Source organism: Charadrius vociferus, unplaced genomic scaffold (genome assembly GCF_000708025.1).
Source record: "Charadrius vociferus isolate BGI_N301 unplaced genomic scaffold, ASM70802v2 scaffold15, whole genome shotgun sequence".
In the NCBI taxonomy this organism is placed as follows: Eukaryota; Metazoa; Chordata; class Aves; order Charadriiformes; family Charadriidae; genus Charadrius; species Charadrius vociferus.
In genome coordinates, this window is record NW_009650064.1 from 6,614,319 (window position 1) to 6,634,865 (window position 20,547).

At 37.4% G+C, this 20,547-nt stretch overlaps 1 protein-coding gene across 1 annotated transcript in view; it reads left to right on the top strand.

Annotated features, from left to right (window-relative positions):
- Positions 1-20,547, top strand: part of KIAA1429 (KIAA1429 ortholog) — a 26,363-nt gene that overhangs the window by 1,624 nt on the left and 4,192 nt on the right. Inside the window, exons 2-19 of the mRNA XM_009891933.1 lie at positions 1,820-1,935; positions 2,176-2,262; positions 2,652-2,700; positions 3,305-3,473; positions 4,187-4,309; positions 4,852-5,136; positions 5,878-7,030; positions 8,111-8,602; positions 9,360-9,514; positions 10,898-10,980; positions 11,425-11,518; positions 11,655-12,199; positions 12,790-13,025; positions 13,778-14,030; positions 15,496-15,713; positions 16,965-17,097; positions 17,700-17,852; positions 20,216-20,376. Coding sequence (XP_009890235.1) covers positions 1,820-1,935; positions 2,176-2,262; positions 2,652-2,700; positions 3,305-3,473; positions 4,187-4,309; positions 4,852-5,136; positions 5,878-7,030; positions 8,111-8,602; positions 9,360-9,514; positions 10,898-10,980; positions 11,425-11,518; positions 11,655-12,199; positions 12,790-13,025; positions 13,778-14,030; positions 15,496-15,713; positions 16,965-17,097; positions 17,700-17,852; positions 20,216-20,376 — 4,505 coding nt within the window. The remainder of the gene's footprint in view (positions 1-1,819; positions 1,936-2,175; positions 2,263-2,651; positions 2,701-3,304; positions 3,474-4,186; positions 4,310-4,851; positions 5,137-5,877; positions 7,031-8,110; positions 8,603-9,359; positions 9,515-10,897; positions 10,981-11,424; positions 11,519-11,654; positions 12,200-12,789; positions 13,026-13,777; positions 14,031-15,495; positions 15,714-16,964; positions 17,098-17,699; positions 17,853-20,215; positions 20,377-20,547) is intronic.

The window sequence follows — 20,547 nt, forward strand, 5'->3', positions numbered from 1 at the left end:
TTAAAAACAAACAAGGAGTTATTCTGGAGTCCTTTCTAGCTGCCAGGATCAGGGAGAACCACATATATTTTTGATTCTACTATTTAAGATAGTATTGGGGGCAGGAAATGCTAGTCACTGCTGTTCCCTCCTGGACAGTATATTCTCTTATTGAAGGTTTTTAATTGCGTATAATGTTTTCTGTCACTTTCATTCTTGCCAGTGACATTTTTCAAAGCTGAATCAGACTGAATTTTTACTAAGAACAAAAATAAAAATGTATTTTATACGTTGCAGAAAAGCCTTCTTTATGTTATACTACTACTTCAGCTAAATGGATCGTGAGTCTTGCCTTAGAACTTGCAGTTCTTGAAAAGTACTGCTGAGTTTTCTAGTGAAATTATTTATTTGGCTTAGCTATGCCATTTAACGTGTTGAACAGTTCTGATGTAGTTGTTTTTTTAAATTTTTTTGAGGGAAGGTGGATTAGATTCACTTGCCATACTGATGAAGTTGTGTAGCTGTCAGGGCATAATCCCATATAATTTAAGCAGGAATTTGTCTTTTCTTTGGGTAGTGCTGCTGGGGACACAGCCTCCTCAGCAGCAGCCCTTCCTCCAGAGATCGAAGTCTCCCACATGATGCATATACCTTTTCTAAAGACAAAGCAAAGAGCTCCCACGGCCCTCACTTCTCACAGGCAGCAGTCACCTCGTTCCTGTTAATAAAGCTATGCTCCCTGTCATAGCTGGCTTCCTTTTGTTCATCATCCCGCTTGTAATACATCAGCCCTTGGAGCGAGATGTTGTATCTGTATGTTAAAGGATGTATGCATAGATTTCTTATCAAATGACGGCAATATGTGCCCAAAAGCACGCAGTTAAATATTATTTTTAAAACTTTACTTGTGTCCATTTCTTTGTTTGTTAGCATTCTAAAAATCTTAGTACTTTCTTGCCTTATGCTGGTAATTTTAGGGTTTCGTTTGCTTTCTGATTATGGTGAAAGTTATATGACTTTTTTTTTTTTTAAGAAAGTGTTTATATGCTTACAGTCGGACATATAGTTGATCTTTGTTTACTATTTTGTGAGTGTATATATGATAGAGATGATGTATAAATACAATAAGACCTAATACAGCGAATCTCTATTAGGAGATACAGAGATAGATTAGGATCTGAGAGGAGACTTTCAGCATTAATTTGGTGGCTGCTACATGGGAAGTCACTGTTTCTTTACAGTTACTTCCTAGTTTGCTCAAACACCTTGTAGAACTGCTGGAGCATAACATTTCTTTATACATGCTGTTTCTGTGTTGTAAACAGAAACAATATTTGCAAAAGGTTTTCAGATGTTGTTGCAAAATTGGGGAAATAAGCATAGTACAGAATTTTTGTATAGGTCTAGCAAAACGTGTAGTATTGTTATTATTTCTAATATTACATTTGAACTATAACATTTGCTAGTGTTTAAAATGGAAACACTTTTTTTTCTTGATATGTTTTATTAAAAGGGAACTATATACTCAGTTTTTCTTAATAAATTAAGTTCCAGTTTTTGCCCGTACCAAAATACTTTCTGTTAAAGAAAAACTTGTTGCTGTTTAAAAAATTCTTGCAAATAAAGGGAACTAATTATGTAAATAAACCAGTAACACTTTTGATGAAAAAGTGTTAAATATATGAAAAGTGCCAAAAGAAACAAATCTTTAGTTTAAGTGTTTAACATTTTACGTAATTGAGTTTTATAATTATTAAGATTGCAGCATTAATTTGGTTACTAAAGATTATGAGTACATTGTTTTCCGTTTCTTAGACTTCCTGTATTCTTTGTTTTGTAGCAGAGTACCAATATAGACGTAGTTCGTTTTCCATGCGTGGTTTACATAAATGAAGTACGTGTCATTCCTCCAGGAGTGAGAGCTCACACAAGTTTGCCTGACAACAGAGCATATGGGTAAGTGAAATGTACTAAGTGTCTGATTCAGGAGCACCTTCATTTTTTTCTTGAACTTCTATATCTCAATAGAACCTCCTATATAAAAAGGTAAAATGCATTTATGTGTCTGTTGAACTTGTAATTATTTTGGAGAATTATTTAAACAGTAAAATTTAAAGTTTTTTTTTCCCTTGTTAGTTCTGCTTATTCTGATAAGGAGCTTGAAGGTTTTAATTTTTACTTTTGTTCTGTTTCCAGAGAGACATCCCCACATACATTTCAACTGGATTTGTTTTTCAACAATGTCAGCAAGCCAAGCGCCCCTGTTTTTGATAGGCTGGGGAGGTAAGTACTTTCAAGATAATTGTGTGACTTCATTTTCTACCTTTTCTTCCTGAGAATTTTTTTAGTGCAGAAAATGCACAATAGAAAATTTGCATCTCCTGTGATTTTCACGTTTGGTGTGGTTTTTCCTAGTTTGTGTTCTTGCCCTTTTCCTCCAATCTGTGTGGGAGGACAGAGATTCATGCTTAAAAGAAGAGAAGATTCTGTTGTTTCTAAACTTACAGAGCCCACATATATTAATGAAAAGTATTTTGTAGAAAGAAGTGATTTTGCACTCTTGTTTTTAAGAGTGTGTATTTGTTCAGTGTTTTATTGTTGGCTTCTGTGTTTCATTTTGTAGACATGCTTTATATTAATGGAAAAATAACTTTGTATGTTTTACTTAACAGCCTTGAATATGATGAAAACACTTCAATTATTTTCAGACCCAATGCAAAGGTAATGTGATGTGATTTAAACCTTTTCTATGTCTGTCATTTAGGTATAAATATGGTTGCGTGTGGTGCATTAGCACTGTGTAAAACATAAACTGTGTAGGATCTCATTCTAAAACCTGCCTGTAGTTCAGATACTCATTACTTTAGAGTCTACATCTATAATGGCATGAGTTGTAGAAGATTGCTTGACAATTCCCATGGAGATTACCAACAGGACTATCCACTACTTAGGAGCAAAGATGAATTAGAATGTTGTGGCTGCAGGCCCCAGCTAAGCACATCGTTTTCAGTTCTGTTTGGGTTTATTTCATTCAAATCAGTGTTTGTGTGACCCACAGTAATGTTTTTTTTTTTCATTAATAGGCTATAGTAGTTACGCAATATATTTCAAGGAATTGAATGCTCTTAGAGAAAGATTAGTTGTTGTAATGATTGATATAGTCAACATTTTCTCAGTTTTCAAAATGTGGGGTGGAGAGATGCTTTAATGTTCGGTTCTTCGTTATTGCTTTTATGCTGATACTGATACAGTGATATGAAAATAAAATAACTTTTCTGAAGTTGTCATGTGTTGGTTTTAAGTGCTTTTTCTTTTTAAAAAACAGGTCAACACGGATGGATTGGTTCTAAGAGGGTGGTACAACTGTCTGACTTTGGCAATATATGGCTCAGTTGACAGGGTAATAAGTCATGAGAGAGAGTCACCTCCTCCGCCCCCACCTCCACCCCCACCTCCCCAGCAACAGCCTGGTTTGAAAAGAAACACAAAACATGGTAAGCCTGTGAGAAAACAGATATTTTTTTTTTTTTAAATCAACATTATAGTATCCCATCTAAAAAAAAAAAAAAAAAGGCAACAAGGCTTTCATGTTTTAGATTTCAGTGGCTGTATTTTTCTAGTGTTATATGATTGTCCTTTAGTTTTATATTTTATTTTAGATTTATATTGAATGGTTTCAAGTAGTTTCTCATCTAGCGCTTTTTTCAGAGTAGATTACTTGCATTGGTATTAGAATGGCCATGAATAGAATCCATGAGCAAGCTTCTGCTTCAGTTCTGGTTTTAGATTTAAAATTAGAACTGTCTTGTTCAAGGTAGAGTTATTGAGCTGCAAAATTTGAATGCTCTGTAGTAAAAACCAGTTGTAAACTGTAAAAACCAGTTGATTAAAATGCAGATTTTTTTTTAAAAGTAACTCAGATATTATTGGTAGTTACAGTATTGCTGGTGTCAAAGCCAAAAATGGCATTCATCCATGTTAATTTTAACCCAGTATTATATTAAAAAACATCAGTGGTATTAATAAGTTTGCTTATTGATGTAGTTTTTGTGTACATCAAAAGTGACTTCAGAAAACTGCCTCACATGTGGAATGCAGATTAAATAACAGCTGGGAAATGAAGGTGTTCCCTAGTCAAAATAAAATTTCCTGCTTCTATTCCTGTGATTCCATTAAATGCAAGTTTCTATTTTCACAACAAATATAGTTGATGGGGAGAAAGAAGACCAGTTCAATGGCAGCCCTCCAAGACCACAACCTAGGGGACCAAGGACACCTCCAGGCCCTCCTCCTCCTGATGATGATGAAGATGAACCTATGCCAGTGTCAGGTAGAATGAGAACAGACTGTATTTTATCTGCTGCAAATCATTGCTTAGTGGAGGCAGAATTCTGTGTTCGTGCCCGGTGTGAAGTTTCCTGTCTGCTGTTACTCCTGCTTGACAGATTCAGTTTTAGGAAAGTGATCTGAAAGAAAATCTGTTGGCTATGTTAAATTGTATCAATTTAAAAGTTAGTAGATGTGAGAATATCAGCTGTTGACCATACACTGCTTGACCATGCTGCTCATATTTGATATGAATGTTTTATGTTGATTCTGGTATTTGTTGCCCTTCTCCATCCCTCTGCAGCATCTGCCGAGTTCTCTGGTCTCTGTATGGGTTAAAAGCACCAAGAACTCTTTACAAGTTTCTTTATAGTCTTAGTGAACTAAGTGATTGTTGCTTGTGTTCAGTCAAATCACCGGAAGATTTTTCTTCAAGGTGTTTTTTTTGTATCTCTCCTATGCATAATGCATAATTCTAAAACATGTTATTGAGCATTGGATTTCAGAGAAGTACTCTTATTTCTTAAACTTTGTGTATCTTTTTAGTGGTTGGGGAAAAAGAAGATGATGTGGACCATCGGGAAGATTACTTTGAGCCCATTTCTCCTGATCGAACATCCATTCATCAAGAAAGCCAGTATTCTGATGATGGAGAAGTGGAGGAAGATCAACCAGAAGAAGGAGAAGATGAAGATGACGTGGATGTTGAGGAGGAGGAGGATGAGGATGATGATGATGGGCATACAGTAGAGAGTATTGCTGATGAGGAAGAAGAAGAGGAGGAGGAAGATGAAGATGAAGAAGAGGGTGAAGAGGAGGAAGAAGGTGAAGGTAAGTGAAGTTGTAAAAAGTTAAGGAAAAAAAATCAGGTTTATGAAATTTTGATGGCAGTACCGTTACGATGACTAGGTGTGAAAAGAACTGGATCTTTTTCCTTTGGTCATTGCACCATTGCCTGCCTTATTTATGGTTCTGACATCTCTCAAGAAAAGTATTTTGCTGTGGAATATCTATTCCTTTGTAGTAAATCTTCCTGTTACTTTCTATAAATAGAGGAAAACACAGTTTTTGTAGATGAGAATCAACATTCAATCTTGTGGGGTTTTTTTTTTTTGTTTAAAAATGTAGGAAAGCAGTGAAATAAATTATTTCTTAATTTAAAATCAAATACAGTTGTTTATACAGTAATGTCAGTAGTCATCTTCTTATATAACTTAAAGTTCCTACCCATCCCTGTGCAAAATTTCAGGCTAGAAGTTTTATGATAGATGCAATCATAGGAAGAAAATTAGACAGTATTCTTGTAGTACTTAGTTGTACCCTAGCTAAACCTTTTGCTTTATCTGTTCTTTTAAGTGTCTCCGTTATTACATAAAAAAATCTGTCAACTTGGGCTTTCATTTGTATCTGGAGAGAGAAAGCTTGCTGTATCGTAATGTATGATTGTTCTCTAACCAGTAATATTTGTATTACATAAATTATTACTTTTTTATTTTGAGCAGATTCTTGGCAGTTAGGAACTGGTTTGTCCATAGTTGATTTTATGTCATAACTGGATCATTTTGTTTTTAGGAGATGATGGATATGAGCAGATTTCAAGTGATGAAGATGGAATTGCTGATCTGGAACGTGAAACATTTAAGTATCCAAGCTTCGATATTGAATATACTCCTGAGGATCTGGCATCTGTGCCTCCTGTGACATATGAGCCTTTTGAAAGGGAGCTTGGACCTCTCTTATACTTCAGCTGCCCTTACAAGACTGTATTTGAAAATGAAGTTGGTAAAATAAAGGACCACGACCCAGACAAAGAAAATTCAGGGGCAGTGGAAGCCTCAGTTAAATTAACTGAACTGTTGGAATTATATCAAGAGGAAAGGGGTGCAAAGTGGGTCACTGCATTAGAAGAAGTTCCGAGTTTAATAGTAAAAGGATTGAGCTACCTGCAGGTGAAAGACACAAAGCAAGACTATATTACCCAGCTAGTAGACTGGACCCTGCAAGCTTTAAACCTTCAGGTGGCTCTCAAACAGCCCATTGCTTTGAATGTCCGCCAACTCAAAGCTGGGACAAAATTGGTATCATCGTTAGGAGAATGTGGGACTCAAGGAATAATGGCACTCTTGCAGGCAGGAGTTATTAATGTGTTATTTGAACTGTTGTTTGCAGATCATGTATCATCTTCCCTTAAACTTAATGCTTTTAAAGCTTTGGATAGTGTTATTAGTATGACTGAGGGAATGGAAATGTTTCTAAGGGGTGGTGTAGATGTACATGAAAAAAGCGGTTATCAGAAACTCCTGGAACTCATACTGTTAGATCAGACTGTAAGAGTAGTAACTGCTGGTTCTGCAATTCTCCAGAAATGTCACTTCTATGAGATTCTGTCAGATATTAAAAAGGCGGTTGATCAGTTAGCAGAGAACACTCCTTCTCTTGCTAATCACACGGAGCCGGAACAGGACCAGGACTTGGCAGGACTTGAAAGAACCAACCCAGAATACGAGAATGATGTGGAGGCTCCTATGGACATGGATCATCTTTTGGAATCTTCTAATATAAGTGAAGGAGAGATGGAAAAACTTGTTAGTCTTCTTGAAGAAATCTTCCATTTGATGGAAACTGCCCCTCATACAATGATTCAGCCACCTGTGAAATCTTTCCCAACCATGGCACGCATTACAGGCCCTCCAGAAAGAGATGATCCTTACCCTGTCCTATTTAGGTATGGCAATTGTGAGTTCACTTTCAAGTGTGTATTTTGTCCAGCTTGATATAGATATTTTTTAAGGATGACTTTTCTGACTAACACTTTTCTAGATGTTTCACTTTGTACTATATTGGAGGATTCTGGATTGTGCTTATAAAGTCTGAGAAAGTTTGATAGTTAACATACCTGTTATTTTGTTGGCTTTCAATCAACCTAGCAGGCGTATAACAAGAAGTTAAACTCTTATTATTATTGGTACTGTGCTAGCACTTCAGTCACATTTATAGATCCTGGCCAGTTGTGCTACGTGCTGTGCAAGTGCATATTTGAAAATTGTTATAGATGTAGAATGTTTTCCCTTTGTTGCCTTGGAACGCATCTTTGCATATGGATAAAACAAGTCTGGAATACCTCTGTCTGTATGCTCCGCTGTGCTGGCAAGGTAGATATATATATATAAGCCAGCCCCGGTTAGAAGTTATGCAGATGTGTCAGCGTAGCTCACTGTTTCGCAGCACAGGCAGAGGAGTTGAGGCCTGCCTGCCTTCAGCCACTTAAAAGATCCGATGGGTTATTTCTCTGTTAGCAAGTTTCTAGGAAGTATTTCTCTAAATGCTAACGGGTTTCTTTGATAGCAGTGGTGTAGGTCATGGCTGAATATAAGTATATAAATGTAAAGAGTCTCCAAATCGCCTCTTTCGTATGCTATAATGGTGGATTTCTTAGCACATGTAAAAGCTTTAGTGTAGTGTTGATGATGATTCAGATAGATCGAATTTAATAAAATATAAAGTGTTGTGTTGTTTGTGGATAAGGTAAGGCTTGTTTATTTTTGGTTTGGGGTTTTTTGGAGATCAGAATTTTATATTTAGGGATTTATTTCCTGTAAATACTATAGCAATTATGTTTTGTAAGATTAAAATTTTATACTACTTCATAATTACTTAGTATTTCTCGTTGTCCACAAAGAAATAAGTACTGAAGCTAGGAGGCATGTAATTTTGTGAAATGTTATTGTGCAGTGCTGACAGATGATTGTAATATTACTGATTATTACCTGTTTGTGTTTTTGTTGTTTTTTTTTGTTTTGTTTAGGTATCTTCATAGTCACCATTTCTTGGAATGCATTACTTTGCTACTGTCTATTCCAGTGACGGGTGCACATCCAGGTGTGCTTCAAGCTATACGAGATATATTGCGTTTCCTGGCACAGTCACAGAAGGGTCTTCTTTTCTTTATTTCTGAGTACGAAGCAACGAACTTGTTGATTAGAGCACTTTGTCAGTTTTCCGATCCGGATCAAGAGGAAGGTCTCCAATCAGATGGTGCCAGTGAAGATACTTTTGCCCTGTGGCTCCTGCATTCAACACAGACATTGCAGTGCATTTCAGAATTGTTCTGCCACTTTCAGCGGTGCACAGCCAGTGAGGAGACTGACCATTCCGATCTGCTGGGAACACTTCACAACCTTTACTTGATTACCTTTAACCCTGTAGGAAGATCTGCAGTGGCTCATGTATTCAGTCTGGAGAAAAATCTCCAAAGTCTTATTACTTTAATGGAATACTATTCCAAAGAAGCTTTAGGGTAATTTATGCATTTATTTATATCTTTTGTTTTTTTACGTTTTAAAAGTATGTATCTTTTGTAAATGATTCAGTAAATCTAAAATATTTTTTTCTTTTAGATCATGATGTTTTTGTTTAAAAACAAAACAACGCAACTTTTAAGTAGAAGAATGTAATAGCAAATCAGGCCTGTCATTTGTTATTAAGTACTTAATACCCAGAATTTGCATGGGTCATCCACAAAGGTGTTGTAATATAGGTCAGAGTTTTGGCTGTATGAAAAAATCAGTAAGTAGGCAGTTTTTATTCAAGCATAAAATTTGACCGAGAAACAAGCAAAAGATTTGACTGGGGAAACTGGACACCGCACACTTCTCTGGAGTGGGAATCTCTCAGTTCTTTAAATTCTTACAAGTGTTAAAAGCAGTCATTGTTTTTTTCTAGACAGGCAGTTTTACTACTTTAGGTAGCAGTGCTTTTAAAACAAGATTTGTAAAACAGACAAAGTTGTGGAAAAAGATTTGTGTGCTGCTTGACTCACTCTCATCTTTTGTGGATATGGAAATAAATATGAAGTCAATGTAAAAGAAAGCTTTCACATTTCAAAAAGCATAGGATAAAATTGTGTGGGTTTTTTGGTTGATAATTATACGGGGCAATCCTTGGTGAAGGTAGAAGTTCTGTTGGTAGAATTATAGGGGGTCAAAGAATGCAAATCTAACAGGTACCCAGTCGTATTAGCTGAAGTCTAAAGAAAGTCCTTATTGTTGTTTCAGAGACTCAAAGTCTAAGAAGTCAGTTGCTTATAATTATGCCTGCATCCTTGTTTTGCTGGTGGTTCAGTCTTCCAGTGATGTCCAAATGCTGGAACAGCACTCGGCGCCTTTGCTGAAGCTTTGTAAAGCAGACGAAAATAACACCAAATTGCAAGGTACAGTATGTGTCATTATCAACTGAATTGTTTGAATGCATAGAGGAAACCTTTTATATGTCGGTAATTGGTGCTTCACAATCATCTGGTTTGGATAATGTATATAATGAAATTCCTTCTCCAGCTGCATCTGATTAGTTGAGTCACTGAGATAATGTGTAATTTTTTTTTTTCTGTTAATGAGAGTTAAATAGGAAATTCTTTATAGTTAAATTACTTTTCAAGTAATATTAACTACCATGAATTTTGGATAATTACAGGAAGTTTGAAATTACTTCTGTGTTGAAAATAGGAGAGCAAATTTTAGTAAAAATGGACTAACTAGTCAGCGAGCTGACTCTTATTTTTGTTGTTCCCTTTAGTGATGTGGCCTTATAGGGTCTTTATATACTATTAAATAATCCTGGGAGTGCTTTCTGGCACTTAGGCCAACTGGCATGGAATAGTCCATGTTACCCTGTTACTAAATCTTTTGACCTCCTTACTGTGTCTCTTTGTGTTCCCTGGCTTGTGTCGACTCACAGACCCAGCCCAGGTCATTTGGAAAAAGCCTTCTGGGGATGAATCTGACACCTGAACGCTGAAACTCTGATGTTCAGAATTGTGCTCTGCACTGCTTAACTGACTTCTGTAGACATACCGATAATTTCTTCCAAAACTTAAATGCACTGAAAGAAATCAAAATTCTTCAAAGTTTTAGTTTAAATCTCTCCTCTGCCATACATTTATTTCTTTGCTCCTCACCTGATGATCAGACAGTTTCATGAGAAGTGGGGCTAGTTTATTAAACAAAATCATGTCAGTCTGAGAATAGGTGTCAATTCATACCCAGTCAACCATTGAACCTTCACATTCTTTTAAATGTTTTCAGGAACAATGGGTTTTAAAACTTTAAATCTCTTTTCCCAAAAAAATGGGACTTCCAGAGTCAGTATGTATTACTGGTGCAGAGATTGGCTCCATTTGGGCATTTAATAGGAGTGTGGTATTCAGTTTGTAGTAACCTGTTATGTACATTAAGGGTAATGTGCTTTGGTCCTTGCTCTTGATGGCTTTTTCTGTAGCTGACAGTGGGACCCTTAGTGTCTTTTATAAAATAACTACAAATAATACAGATAATAAGATGAAAATTATTTGAGTGTTCAGATTGACTTGAGCCAAATTTTGTCCTTGTACGTGAAGTGTATTGCCTGTTTTGAAGTCTTGTTTTTGTTGATGCTTTTCAGCTGGCTACAGCTGCAATATATGCCTCACAAATTTAACGCTTGGCCTTAGTACCTGTTTTGTAAATTAAGTACATTTTTATTGAAAAAAGTTTTATTTTCGTAAATGCATTGGCAAGTTACTTGATTAAGTCTCTCATTTTTTTTTCTTTTTTTCCAGAGCTCAGCAAGTGGCTCGAACCTTTGAAAAATCTTAGATTTGAAATAAATTGTATTCCAAATCTCATTGAATATATCAAACAGGTTAGTGAAATAGAGATAGATGCTGTCTTTTAGTTGTGTTCTATAAGCTAAACTACCTTTTGTAGTTTGATATTTTATATTAGGTGTGTACTAACATGATATTTTAAAATAGATATTTTTATTAAAGCTTATGATCTGGGCCAGTTCTTGCACTCAGTTATATTTATTGGAAGGTAACTACACGATGCAAAGATCCAACTATTTAAATATTTTGGCTTCCCATAAAACCACACTGCAACATTGAGCCTCCTTTTTTTGCTTCTGCCGTATTTGTGACTGCTTTCCAAAAGGTGGAATAATTGAACTTAAATTTTGTGGAATACTTACAGTAACTAAATACAGAGTTTGAATACTGAGTACTTGTTGTAAAGTTCTTCCTTGTAATATGGGTTCTTTTTTTTTCGTCCTTTTTGTTGGGTTTTTTTTTTTTTTTTCCCCTAAAAGTATATTGACAGTTTGATGACCCCAGATGGAGTTGGTCTTCCTACTGCACTTCGCGTTCTTTGTCATGTTGCATGTCCACCGCCTCTGGTAGAAGGTACAGTTGATATATTTGTACTGCTTAACATAACAATCTTAGTTTTCTGAGTCTTCTATTTAAGCATGTCTAAAATGTAACTGTGATTGCCCAGGAGATACTAGACATACATAAATGTTTTTTATTTTCCGTACAGGTCAACAGAAAGACCTGAAATGGCATCTTGCAGTTATTCAGCTCTTTTCTTCTGAGGGAATGGACACTTTCATCCGGGTATTACAGAAGCTGAACAGCGTACTTATTCAGCCTTGGCGACTTCATGTCAACATGGGCACCACGCTTCACAGAGTTACTACTATTTCTATGGCCCGCTGTACACTTACTCTCCTTAAAACAATGCTAACAGAACTCCTGAGGGGTGGATCTTTTGAATTCAAAGACATGCGTGTGCCATCAGCACTTGTTTCTTTACACATGCTCCTGTGTTCTATTCCTCTCTCAGGCCGCTTAGATAGCGATGAACAAAAAATTCAGAATGACATTGTTGATATCTTACTGACTTTTACACAAGGTGTTAATGAAAAACTTACCATTTCTGAAGAAACTTTGGCAAACAATACTTGGTCTTTAATGCTGAAGGAAGTTCTCTCTTCAATTTTGAGAATTCCCGAAGGCTTTTTCTCTGGACTTATACTGCTTTCAGAATTGTTGCCTCTTCCACTGCCCATGCAGACAACTCAGGTATAATTTAGATTTATTTAGTTTTTAAAGAATTTAAATTATGTGTAGCACTTAGACCATTTTCATAGTTGTGGAAAAAACAGATATGTGACAGGATGAGTTAAAGTTTCTGTAAGCAGTAAAGCAGCATTTGTCTTCGTAGGTTCTTTGAAGATACATCTTTTTCACCAGGATCAAACTTGTTCTTATTTGGAACATCTTTTTAAATTAGTGGTCATATGTTATTCTTTTGTCCCTTGTGAAATTATTTAGACTCCCATTCTGTTGCTTAAATGATTGGCTATGAAGCCTTTGAATTTAATGCTGAATGTCAAACTCTCGGTATATTAAGGCTCTCCTTTCTTTTGGCATGGATCTTGAATTTGTGATCTTTAAGTAGTCATAAAAGGTGTATGATAACCCATGCTCCTGAAGGAATACCTGATTTGCTGGAATAATGCCCTGTCATTCAGTGGTAATAATGAAAATGGCATTGCATGTTTTTGACAAGGACAGTATTCCTACTTAGTCTTTGTTTATACCTTGTGGTAGAATTCAGGTTTTATGATAAAAGTGGAAAGGAAAACCTTCCTGTCTTTCTGTTCCTGCAGGTAATCGAACCACATGATATTTCGGTGGCACTCAACACCAGGAAGCTGTGGAGTATGCATCTTCATGTTCAAGCCAAACTGATACAAGAGATAGTTCGATCTTTCTCTGGTTCATCTTGCCAGCCTATTCAGCATATGTTGAGACGTATTTGTGTTCAGTTGTGTGACTTGGCTTCGCCTACTGCTCTTCTTATCATGAGGACTGTGTTGGATCTGATTGTAGAAGACCTACAAAGGTATCTTTGTTTTCTATTGCAAAGATTTCTTTAATGAACTATTAAATTCACCTTGGTTCTGTGCATTGGATTTAGCAGGGGGAAAATACTTTGAGAAATACTACTTATCCACTATGACCTGGATGAATTCTGAGTCCAGTGCTATATACTGTGTCCTGATAATGCTTAATGTTGCCAAGGAACCATCTCGTATTTTTAAATTTTGATGTAGACAGTTTCGGATTGTATGTTTATGGTGTTTTAGGAAGATTTTCTTCAGGCTATTCCTACAAAGCCTTATCTCATCTGTGAAGTGCTTCTAAAGAACCTATCTGATATAAATAAGAAAAGTAGGCCAGTGAAATTTGCTATGCTGGGATTTGCATACTAACAGGAAAATGTGTAGGTGTTTGTAAGCTGGAGGAGGTTGAATATTACAAATTCAGAGGGTTTTGAAATAGAGTAGTACTGTTTCTTTAAAAGCATGATTATTCACATAGAATTACATATTGTTTGTTTTAAAGCATATTGATCCATATACAAGTAGATGCTCTGTAGTATGTTAAATGATTAGTTAATTCATGATGCAACCAGAGGTCATTTAGTGAAAGTTGAGCAGTTTTCAAAAAGTAAATGAAAGTGTAAGTTTAAGTACACAAATTAGGTGGTTTTTTTTAAAAATGCGGAATTACATGATTCCTGTAATGGTTGTTTTTATAGTTTTTTAAGTCACTTTAAAACAGCTTTCTCAAAGTGCATTGATGTCCTTTCAGCAACACAGAAGATAAAGAGAAACAGTACACTGGACAGACCACTCGATTGCTTGCTTTATTGGATGCCCTGGCTTCACATAAAGCTTGTAAATTGGCGATTTTGCATCTTATCAGTGGAACGACTAAAGGTGATGAAAAGTATGCAGAGATTTTCCAGGAGCTCTTGGCTTTGATGCGATCAGCTGGGGACAACGTCACTCATCAACAGTGCACTGAATATGTAACTTCCCTTTTGCAGTCCCTCTGTGATCAGGTATTTTCTATATTTAATGCATAACATATAGTGTAGGAGACAAATTAAATGAGGTTATTTCTTAGGTGCCTGCTTTTTTCCAAAAGAAAAAAAACAAACATGAACATTGTTAAAACATAAAAAGAAAATGTGTGTGCTTGGCTGCTTTGGCAGACTTGCTGTCATTTTGCCTGTGAATGTAAATCCTTTCATTTTATGATATATCTTTTGCGTTACGTGCACTATTGTGGTAGCTCATTAGAGACCAAAACCTGAATGGCACAAAGATTGACTGTCCCCTCAGCTGAGAGACGGATAACATTTCTCCCTATGGGCCGCTGGCAAAACTTGAGTTGTCACTATTCACCTTTTAGCCAGTTGAATAAATACGTTATCTCATAGCTGTCTAACTAAAACCTCTTAAAAACGTTTTCCAAATACAAAGATAGATATGATACACTGCTACCATAAACTCTACCATTTAAAAAAAAAAAAAAAAGCGTAAGTTACAAGAGCAAGGTAAGAAATGTTATCTGAAAACTGATTCATAGACTAGCCCTGGTAGGTTCTCATTAGTTACACGCATAAATTTGCACATCATTATTTGCCTTACTAGTTGCATGTATTTATTTGCTTTATTGCTTACACACTTATGCGAAGGACATTTGGGCATTGTTGGTCAGTAGAGATTAATCAGCTGTTTGCATATAAACAAGAGCTCTTTGCCCATGCAAATTCATTGTGAAAGTCAATCTTGTTTTATTTTATGTAAAATGTGGAGGGGACAGCATATCTTAAACTTCCTAGGTGGTGTCTGCAGCCCAGCCTCTTAACTGTAGAACTTGACTTGTAGAACCATGGAATATCTCAAGTTGGAAGGAACCCATAAGGATCATTGAATCCAACTCCCTGCTCCTAGCAGGACTACCTAAAACTAAACTGTATGACTAAGGGTGTCATCCAGAGGCTCCCTGAACTCTGTCAGGTTTGGTGCTGTGATCACTTCCCTGGGGAGCCTGTTCCAGTGACTTTCCACCCTCTCAGTGAAGAACCTTTTCTTGGTGTCCAACCTGAATTTCCCAATGCCTTCTCTTTTTCAAGCTGAACAAGCCAAGTGGCCTCAGCCACTCCTCATGTTTTGATTAATGTTTTGGGATTAAGGGACAGTTTGACTACCTTGGCAAGAAACTGTATGTGTATTATCCAATGACTGATTGGCTTTTAGTTGTGGCTCTGCTTCACATTTCACCCTTTGAAGCTTTAATGTTTTTAAATATCAATAATGGTTTGTAACCCTTAACAGAACCAAAATAAAAAGGATACTCTGCATTAGTATTTTACTGGGCAGTAATAACTGGAATACTGGAATAAGATGATAAAGGGGTAGTGAAAGAACCTAGTGCTTTTGACTTAATACATGGTTTACACTTATTGCTGGTATACAGAATGCATTTTTTACTATGTGTATAATAAACATTTTTTATAGGATATTGCGCTCATTTTACCAAGTTCATCAGAAGGCTCTGTGTCTGAATCAGAGCAGCTTTCCAACTCCTTACCAAGCAAAGAGCTGATGCCCTTAATTTGTGACTGCCTGATGGAAACATTAACTAATTCTGAGAGCAGTTACACTTGTCTGCTGACGTGTATCCGAACAATGATGTTCCTTACAGAGCATGACTATGGCTTCTACCACTTAAAGAGGTATGGTATTTTAAGATATCACTGACAACTTAAAATTATTTAAAGACTTCTGCAATGTGAAGTAATTTCCTACTCATCTAGTAGGAAATGTTGAGGATAAGGCACCTGAACTTTCATTTCCCTTTGGGGCTTCAGTGTTTTACTCAGTGTTTTGGTCTTCCTTCACTTGAGATTTTACCTCTGAATCATTTCTGCAGTATGCACACAGGAACACTTTCTTTTAAGAAACAACAGGGCCTTGAAAAAAGGTTTTTACACTCCCATTTCCTTACTCCAAGGCCGGAGCATTAGAATGAAGTATAGTGCTCATGTCCTTCCCTTTTGAGACACTCAGTAGTTACAGCTCTTGTCTGGGACATTGGAGAACTGTCTGTCATTCCCTCTATTTTGAGGGGATTCAGTTTGCACTTCTCCAGAGTATTCTGACCTCCAGGCAATTAAGGCTTTTTAAATGAGGATTTTTTTTTTTTAACTACTTTTGATTACTCCACTCCCTTTGGAACAGAAGATATATGTTCATTGGACTTTATTGTGGCGTTTTGACACTTAATTCCTTGTCCTGTATTTGGACCTGTTTCTGTCCACTGAAGGTGAAGTGCAGAGAGGCAAGGAAGTTGTGAGGTTTCCAAAGAGAAAAAGGTAGTACTTGGAGCCTTGTCAATAAAAGGTTGTTCAAAACACTCTTCAGCAGTGCTACAGAGCTGTGCTGCTCAGACTGCAAGAAGCTATACAACCCACAAATAAAAAATAATCAGGGTAAAGGTGCTGTTGTTTCTATGATCCTGTATGTCTAGCTGTCAGCTTCAGTCCACAGGCTTGCTATTTCTGTGTTGATGGTTACCTTTCTGGTTTGTTTCTGCAGTTAGGCATCATGGAATGCAGTGAAATTGTAACAGCAAGGGTGATCCTGCTTTATACATAAAGTCCTTGTGCAAGCAAATATTTCTGTACTCCTATCCCTTTTCCACCAAAGATAAAAATCTAATTTCTTGCAGGTTTTGGAGGTATTGCTATAGCATGTATAGCTGTATACGTGCAGTCTGAAATATTTGCAGACAGCACTGGTGAGAAAAACAATCTAGTACGGAGAAAATAATGAAGCTCCAGCTTCATAATCAAAACTCAACTTGTAATTGTAAAATTTATCAAATTTATTTTGCATATATGTTGTCTTGTTACAACAAGTTACAGTGAAGTGGTCACAATGTATGTACTAACAAAGTATTTTATCTTTTTTCATTATGAAAACAGCTCTCTAAGAAAACACAGCAATGCTTTGTACACTGTATTAAAGCGAGTGATAACTAGTTTTAGCAAAGACACAGGTGAACTGGCCTCTTCTTTTTTGGATTTTATGCGACAGATTCTAAACTCTGATACACTGGTAAGTGAATATGTATTTAATCCTCAGACAAACCCAGCTGCATTTCTGTGAAATCTGCAGTGTGAGATGTGTTCTGTAACAATTATTTCAGAAAGCAGTTGACTATGCAGATTGCTGTGTAAGGCTTTTCCATCAGTAGTATTAGTGCCATCTTTAGTTTTTAATGAAATCTGTGAAAGCTGGGCAGAATATATGTTTAGTAAATACGAGTGTTTTTCAGTAGGAAGAACGACATGTTGATTCATCCTGATTTCCTAAGTGAATAGCGTGCTATTGTGTCCAGGTTTTAGATTTGTGGGCATCCTGTTAGAGAGCTGCTGTATTGATATGTAGTATAGAAAGGAATCTAAAATATTTGTTAATTCTGTGATACAAACCTCAGCTTATGTAGGAAAGGATTGCATTCATCTTGATGCAGCACCCCAACTTGCCTATTAAAGTGTACTTCATTAAAATATTTTGCATAATCTATTTTTAAATTGAGAGATTACTCTTGTTTTGCTAGATTTGCTATAATGTATGTTTGAATTCTAAGGGGTTTGCAGTCCAGAAGTAAAATGAGTATTTATGTGTACCTATTTCCTACTTGTCAAATATTTCAGGGATGTTGTGGAGATGATGGAAGCCTTATGGAAGCAGATGGATCTCATCCAGGCAGAACGCTGGGTCTAACTACTGCAGAGTTAAAACATCTACTGCAAAACAAAGAAGAAACCCCAGAAAACCTGCTGCTTGATCTGGAGAAACATGTTATGGTAAAAGAATTTAAATAATCAAGTTGATGTTGCAGTCTTTTATCTGAACGTGTTTTTAAAACAATACAGACTATCCCTCCTTGATGAGAAGGGTGCACAATTCTGTGGCATACCTTGCGAAATTAGTAGTAACTGTTGCCATTGTTTTAATACTGATGTCCAAAAATCACCTATTCTGATGCAGGATGGATTCTGACTTTATTGTTGTATTGTGGTAATGCTAAGAAGTTTCAGGTAGGGTCGGGATCCCCTTGTGCTGGGAGTATTTGCACACCATAAGAGCATACGCAGTTAACTGTGTGATGAAAGGCAGCGAATGCATACAATAGAGAGCGCTGGGTAGTGGTGAAGCATTTTGTTAATCTAACAAACAACCGGAACCATTGCTTAGCAGTGGCTTGGTGTTACTGGTGACCAGTAACAAGTGGAATACCCAGGAGTCAATACTGGGGCTGATACTGTTGGGTGTTTTCATCAGAGACCTCAACGATTGATACATCTTCAGCAAATTTGTGGATGACAGTAAGGTGAGGGAGTGACTAATGTGACAAACAGCAAAGCCTTAATCCAGAGGGACCTTGTTATGGTTTGAGAAACCCATAACAATTTATTGTCATTTAGACAATCATTCTATCACGCGATGACCCCTCCCCACCCAGGAAGGGGAATTAGGGGAAGAAAAGGAAAGCCGGGGGTTGAAATATAAATGAATTTAATAGAATAAAATTAGATAATTAGCATTAATAGCACTCAAGAACCAATATTGATCCCAATACCCATACGAAATACACAAGGATTATACTCAGCCAATTCTATCAGTAGGAGCTGTGCACTCCCAGCAGTGGACAGCAAATGTCGGACATTGTGAGCGCTACGGCATCAAGGGGAAGGGAAGGCCTCAGGGGTCTGGCACCGGGGCAAGAAGTTCTCAGGCTGGCAGCCATCAAGGGAGAGAGAGACTTCTCAGCAAACTTTTTAATTTATATTGAGTGTGATGTTCATGGTATGAAATAATCCTGTTGGCCAGCTTGGATTGAGTGCTCAGATCTCGCTTCTCCTCATCCCTGCACCTGGCAAGCTTGAAAACACTGAGACCTTGAAACCCACATGCCACAGCTGGCTATAAAGTAAATATTTTCATAAATTCAGACACTGGAGTCTTCTAAAAGTGCAGCCCTCCCAAGCGTTAGAAGAGAAATTAGTCCTGTGTTGCTCAAACCAGGACAGACCTCAATAAACCTTTTAGGATTGATTTAGCAGAAAAATACGAAGTTCTGCAGTGAGAGCCCCCTTGATGCGGGCTGGGCTGAAAAGGGCTGGATGGTTACGGTGGATGTTAGGTTGAACATGAGCCAACAGTGCATGGTCACTTAAAAAAAAAGCAGACCATGTTCTGAGCTATCCCCAAAGAAGCATGGTCAGAAAATCAAGGAATCTTACTGTCTCCCTCCACAGGATGCTGGTGAGCTCTCACGTAGAATGCTGTGGTCATCTTTGGCTGGCTTTGCCCTCTTATCAGTTCTAGAGAGATCTAGGGAAACTGAAGAGGGTTCTACCAAGGCCCTCAGGGACCTAGAGCACATGTGCTATAGAGAGAGGAGGAGGAAGCTGGGCTTGGTTAGCCCGGTGAAGAGGGCTAAGGAGCTATCTCAGAGCTACTTACAGCTGTCTGGGGGGATAGTAACAAAGGTGGTGGAATCAAAGTCATTTTGGTAATTCCAGATGATAAACCAAGGGACAGGTTGCTTACTCAGAGTGGCTGTGGGCTCTCTGTCACTGGAGCTTTTTTTCAGACACAGCTAGATAAAGTTATGCCTGACCTGACCTGACTTTGATAATAGTCCTGCTTCAAGCAGGGGGAAATTGGACTAGAAGACATGCAGAATTCAATGCATCCAACATTTCTGTCCATAAAACAGCTACTCCACAGCCTGTTGGTCACAAATGCCCTTCCAGTGCTATACTCCCTCCTGTCCCTTCTCTGGCCACCTACATCTGTGGTAAAAGATTAAGAGCCACAATTGTGCTGAAGGAGAAATATTAGACACTTAGGACACGGCAATGCTCTGGCAGAGAGCTTGTTAACTAAAACCTGGGGTAATGCCCTCTTTGGGACTATGTTATGGAGGTTATTGCATCAACTGGAAATGCAGGCTAGAATATGCATGTGGTGACACGGTTCGCTTTATAGCGTAGTGAGGAGCTCTCTGCTGTTGTTTGTGTACTCGGGTGTCTTAGTTGCACTATTTGTGGATGTATACACTGTTTTATGTAGTGCCCTCCCCTTTTTTTTTTTAATTAACAAAAGCATATTTCCTCTCTGAGGAGGCGGAAAAGTTCTGACTTGTGCTATGTTGACTTAGGATCGTTCTAAGGAAGATGATGGCCTTGAATCCTTACTGGATAACATCGTTGGAGTGAGGCAGATGTTGGAATCGGCAGGTGATTCTTGTCCGCTGAGTGACCAAGATGTAGAGCCTATTCTTTCTGCACCAGACTCTCTTCAGAATTTGTTTAACAACAGGTAAAATGGTTAAGTGTGTGAGCACTGATGTTCAACATCAGTGGTATGAGTTTCAACAAGGGCAAGTGCCGGGTCCTGCACTTGGGCCACAATAACCCCATGCAGCGCTACAGGCTTGGGGAAGTGTGGCTGGAAAGCTGCCTGGCAGAAAGAGACCTGGGGGTTCTAATT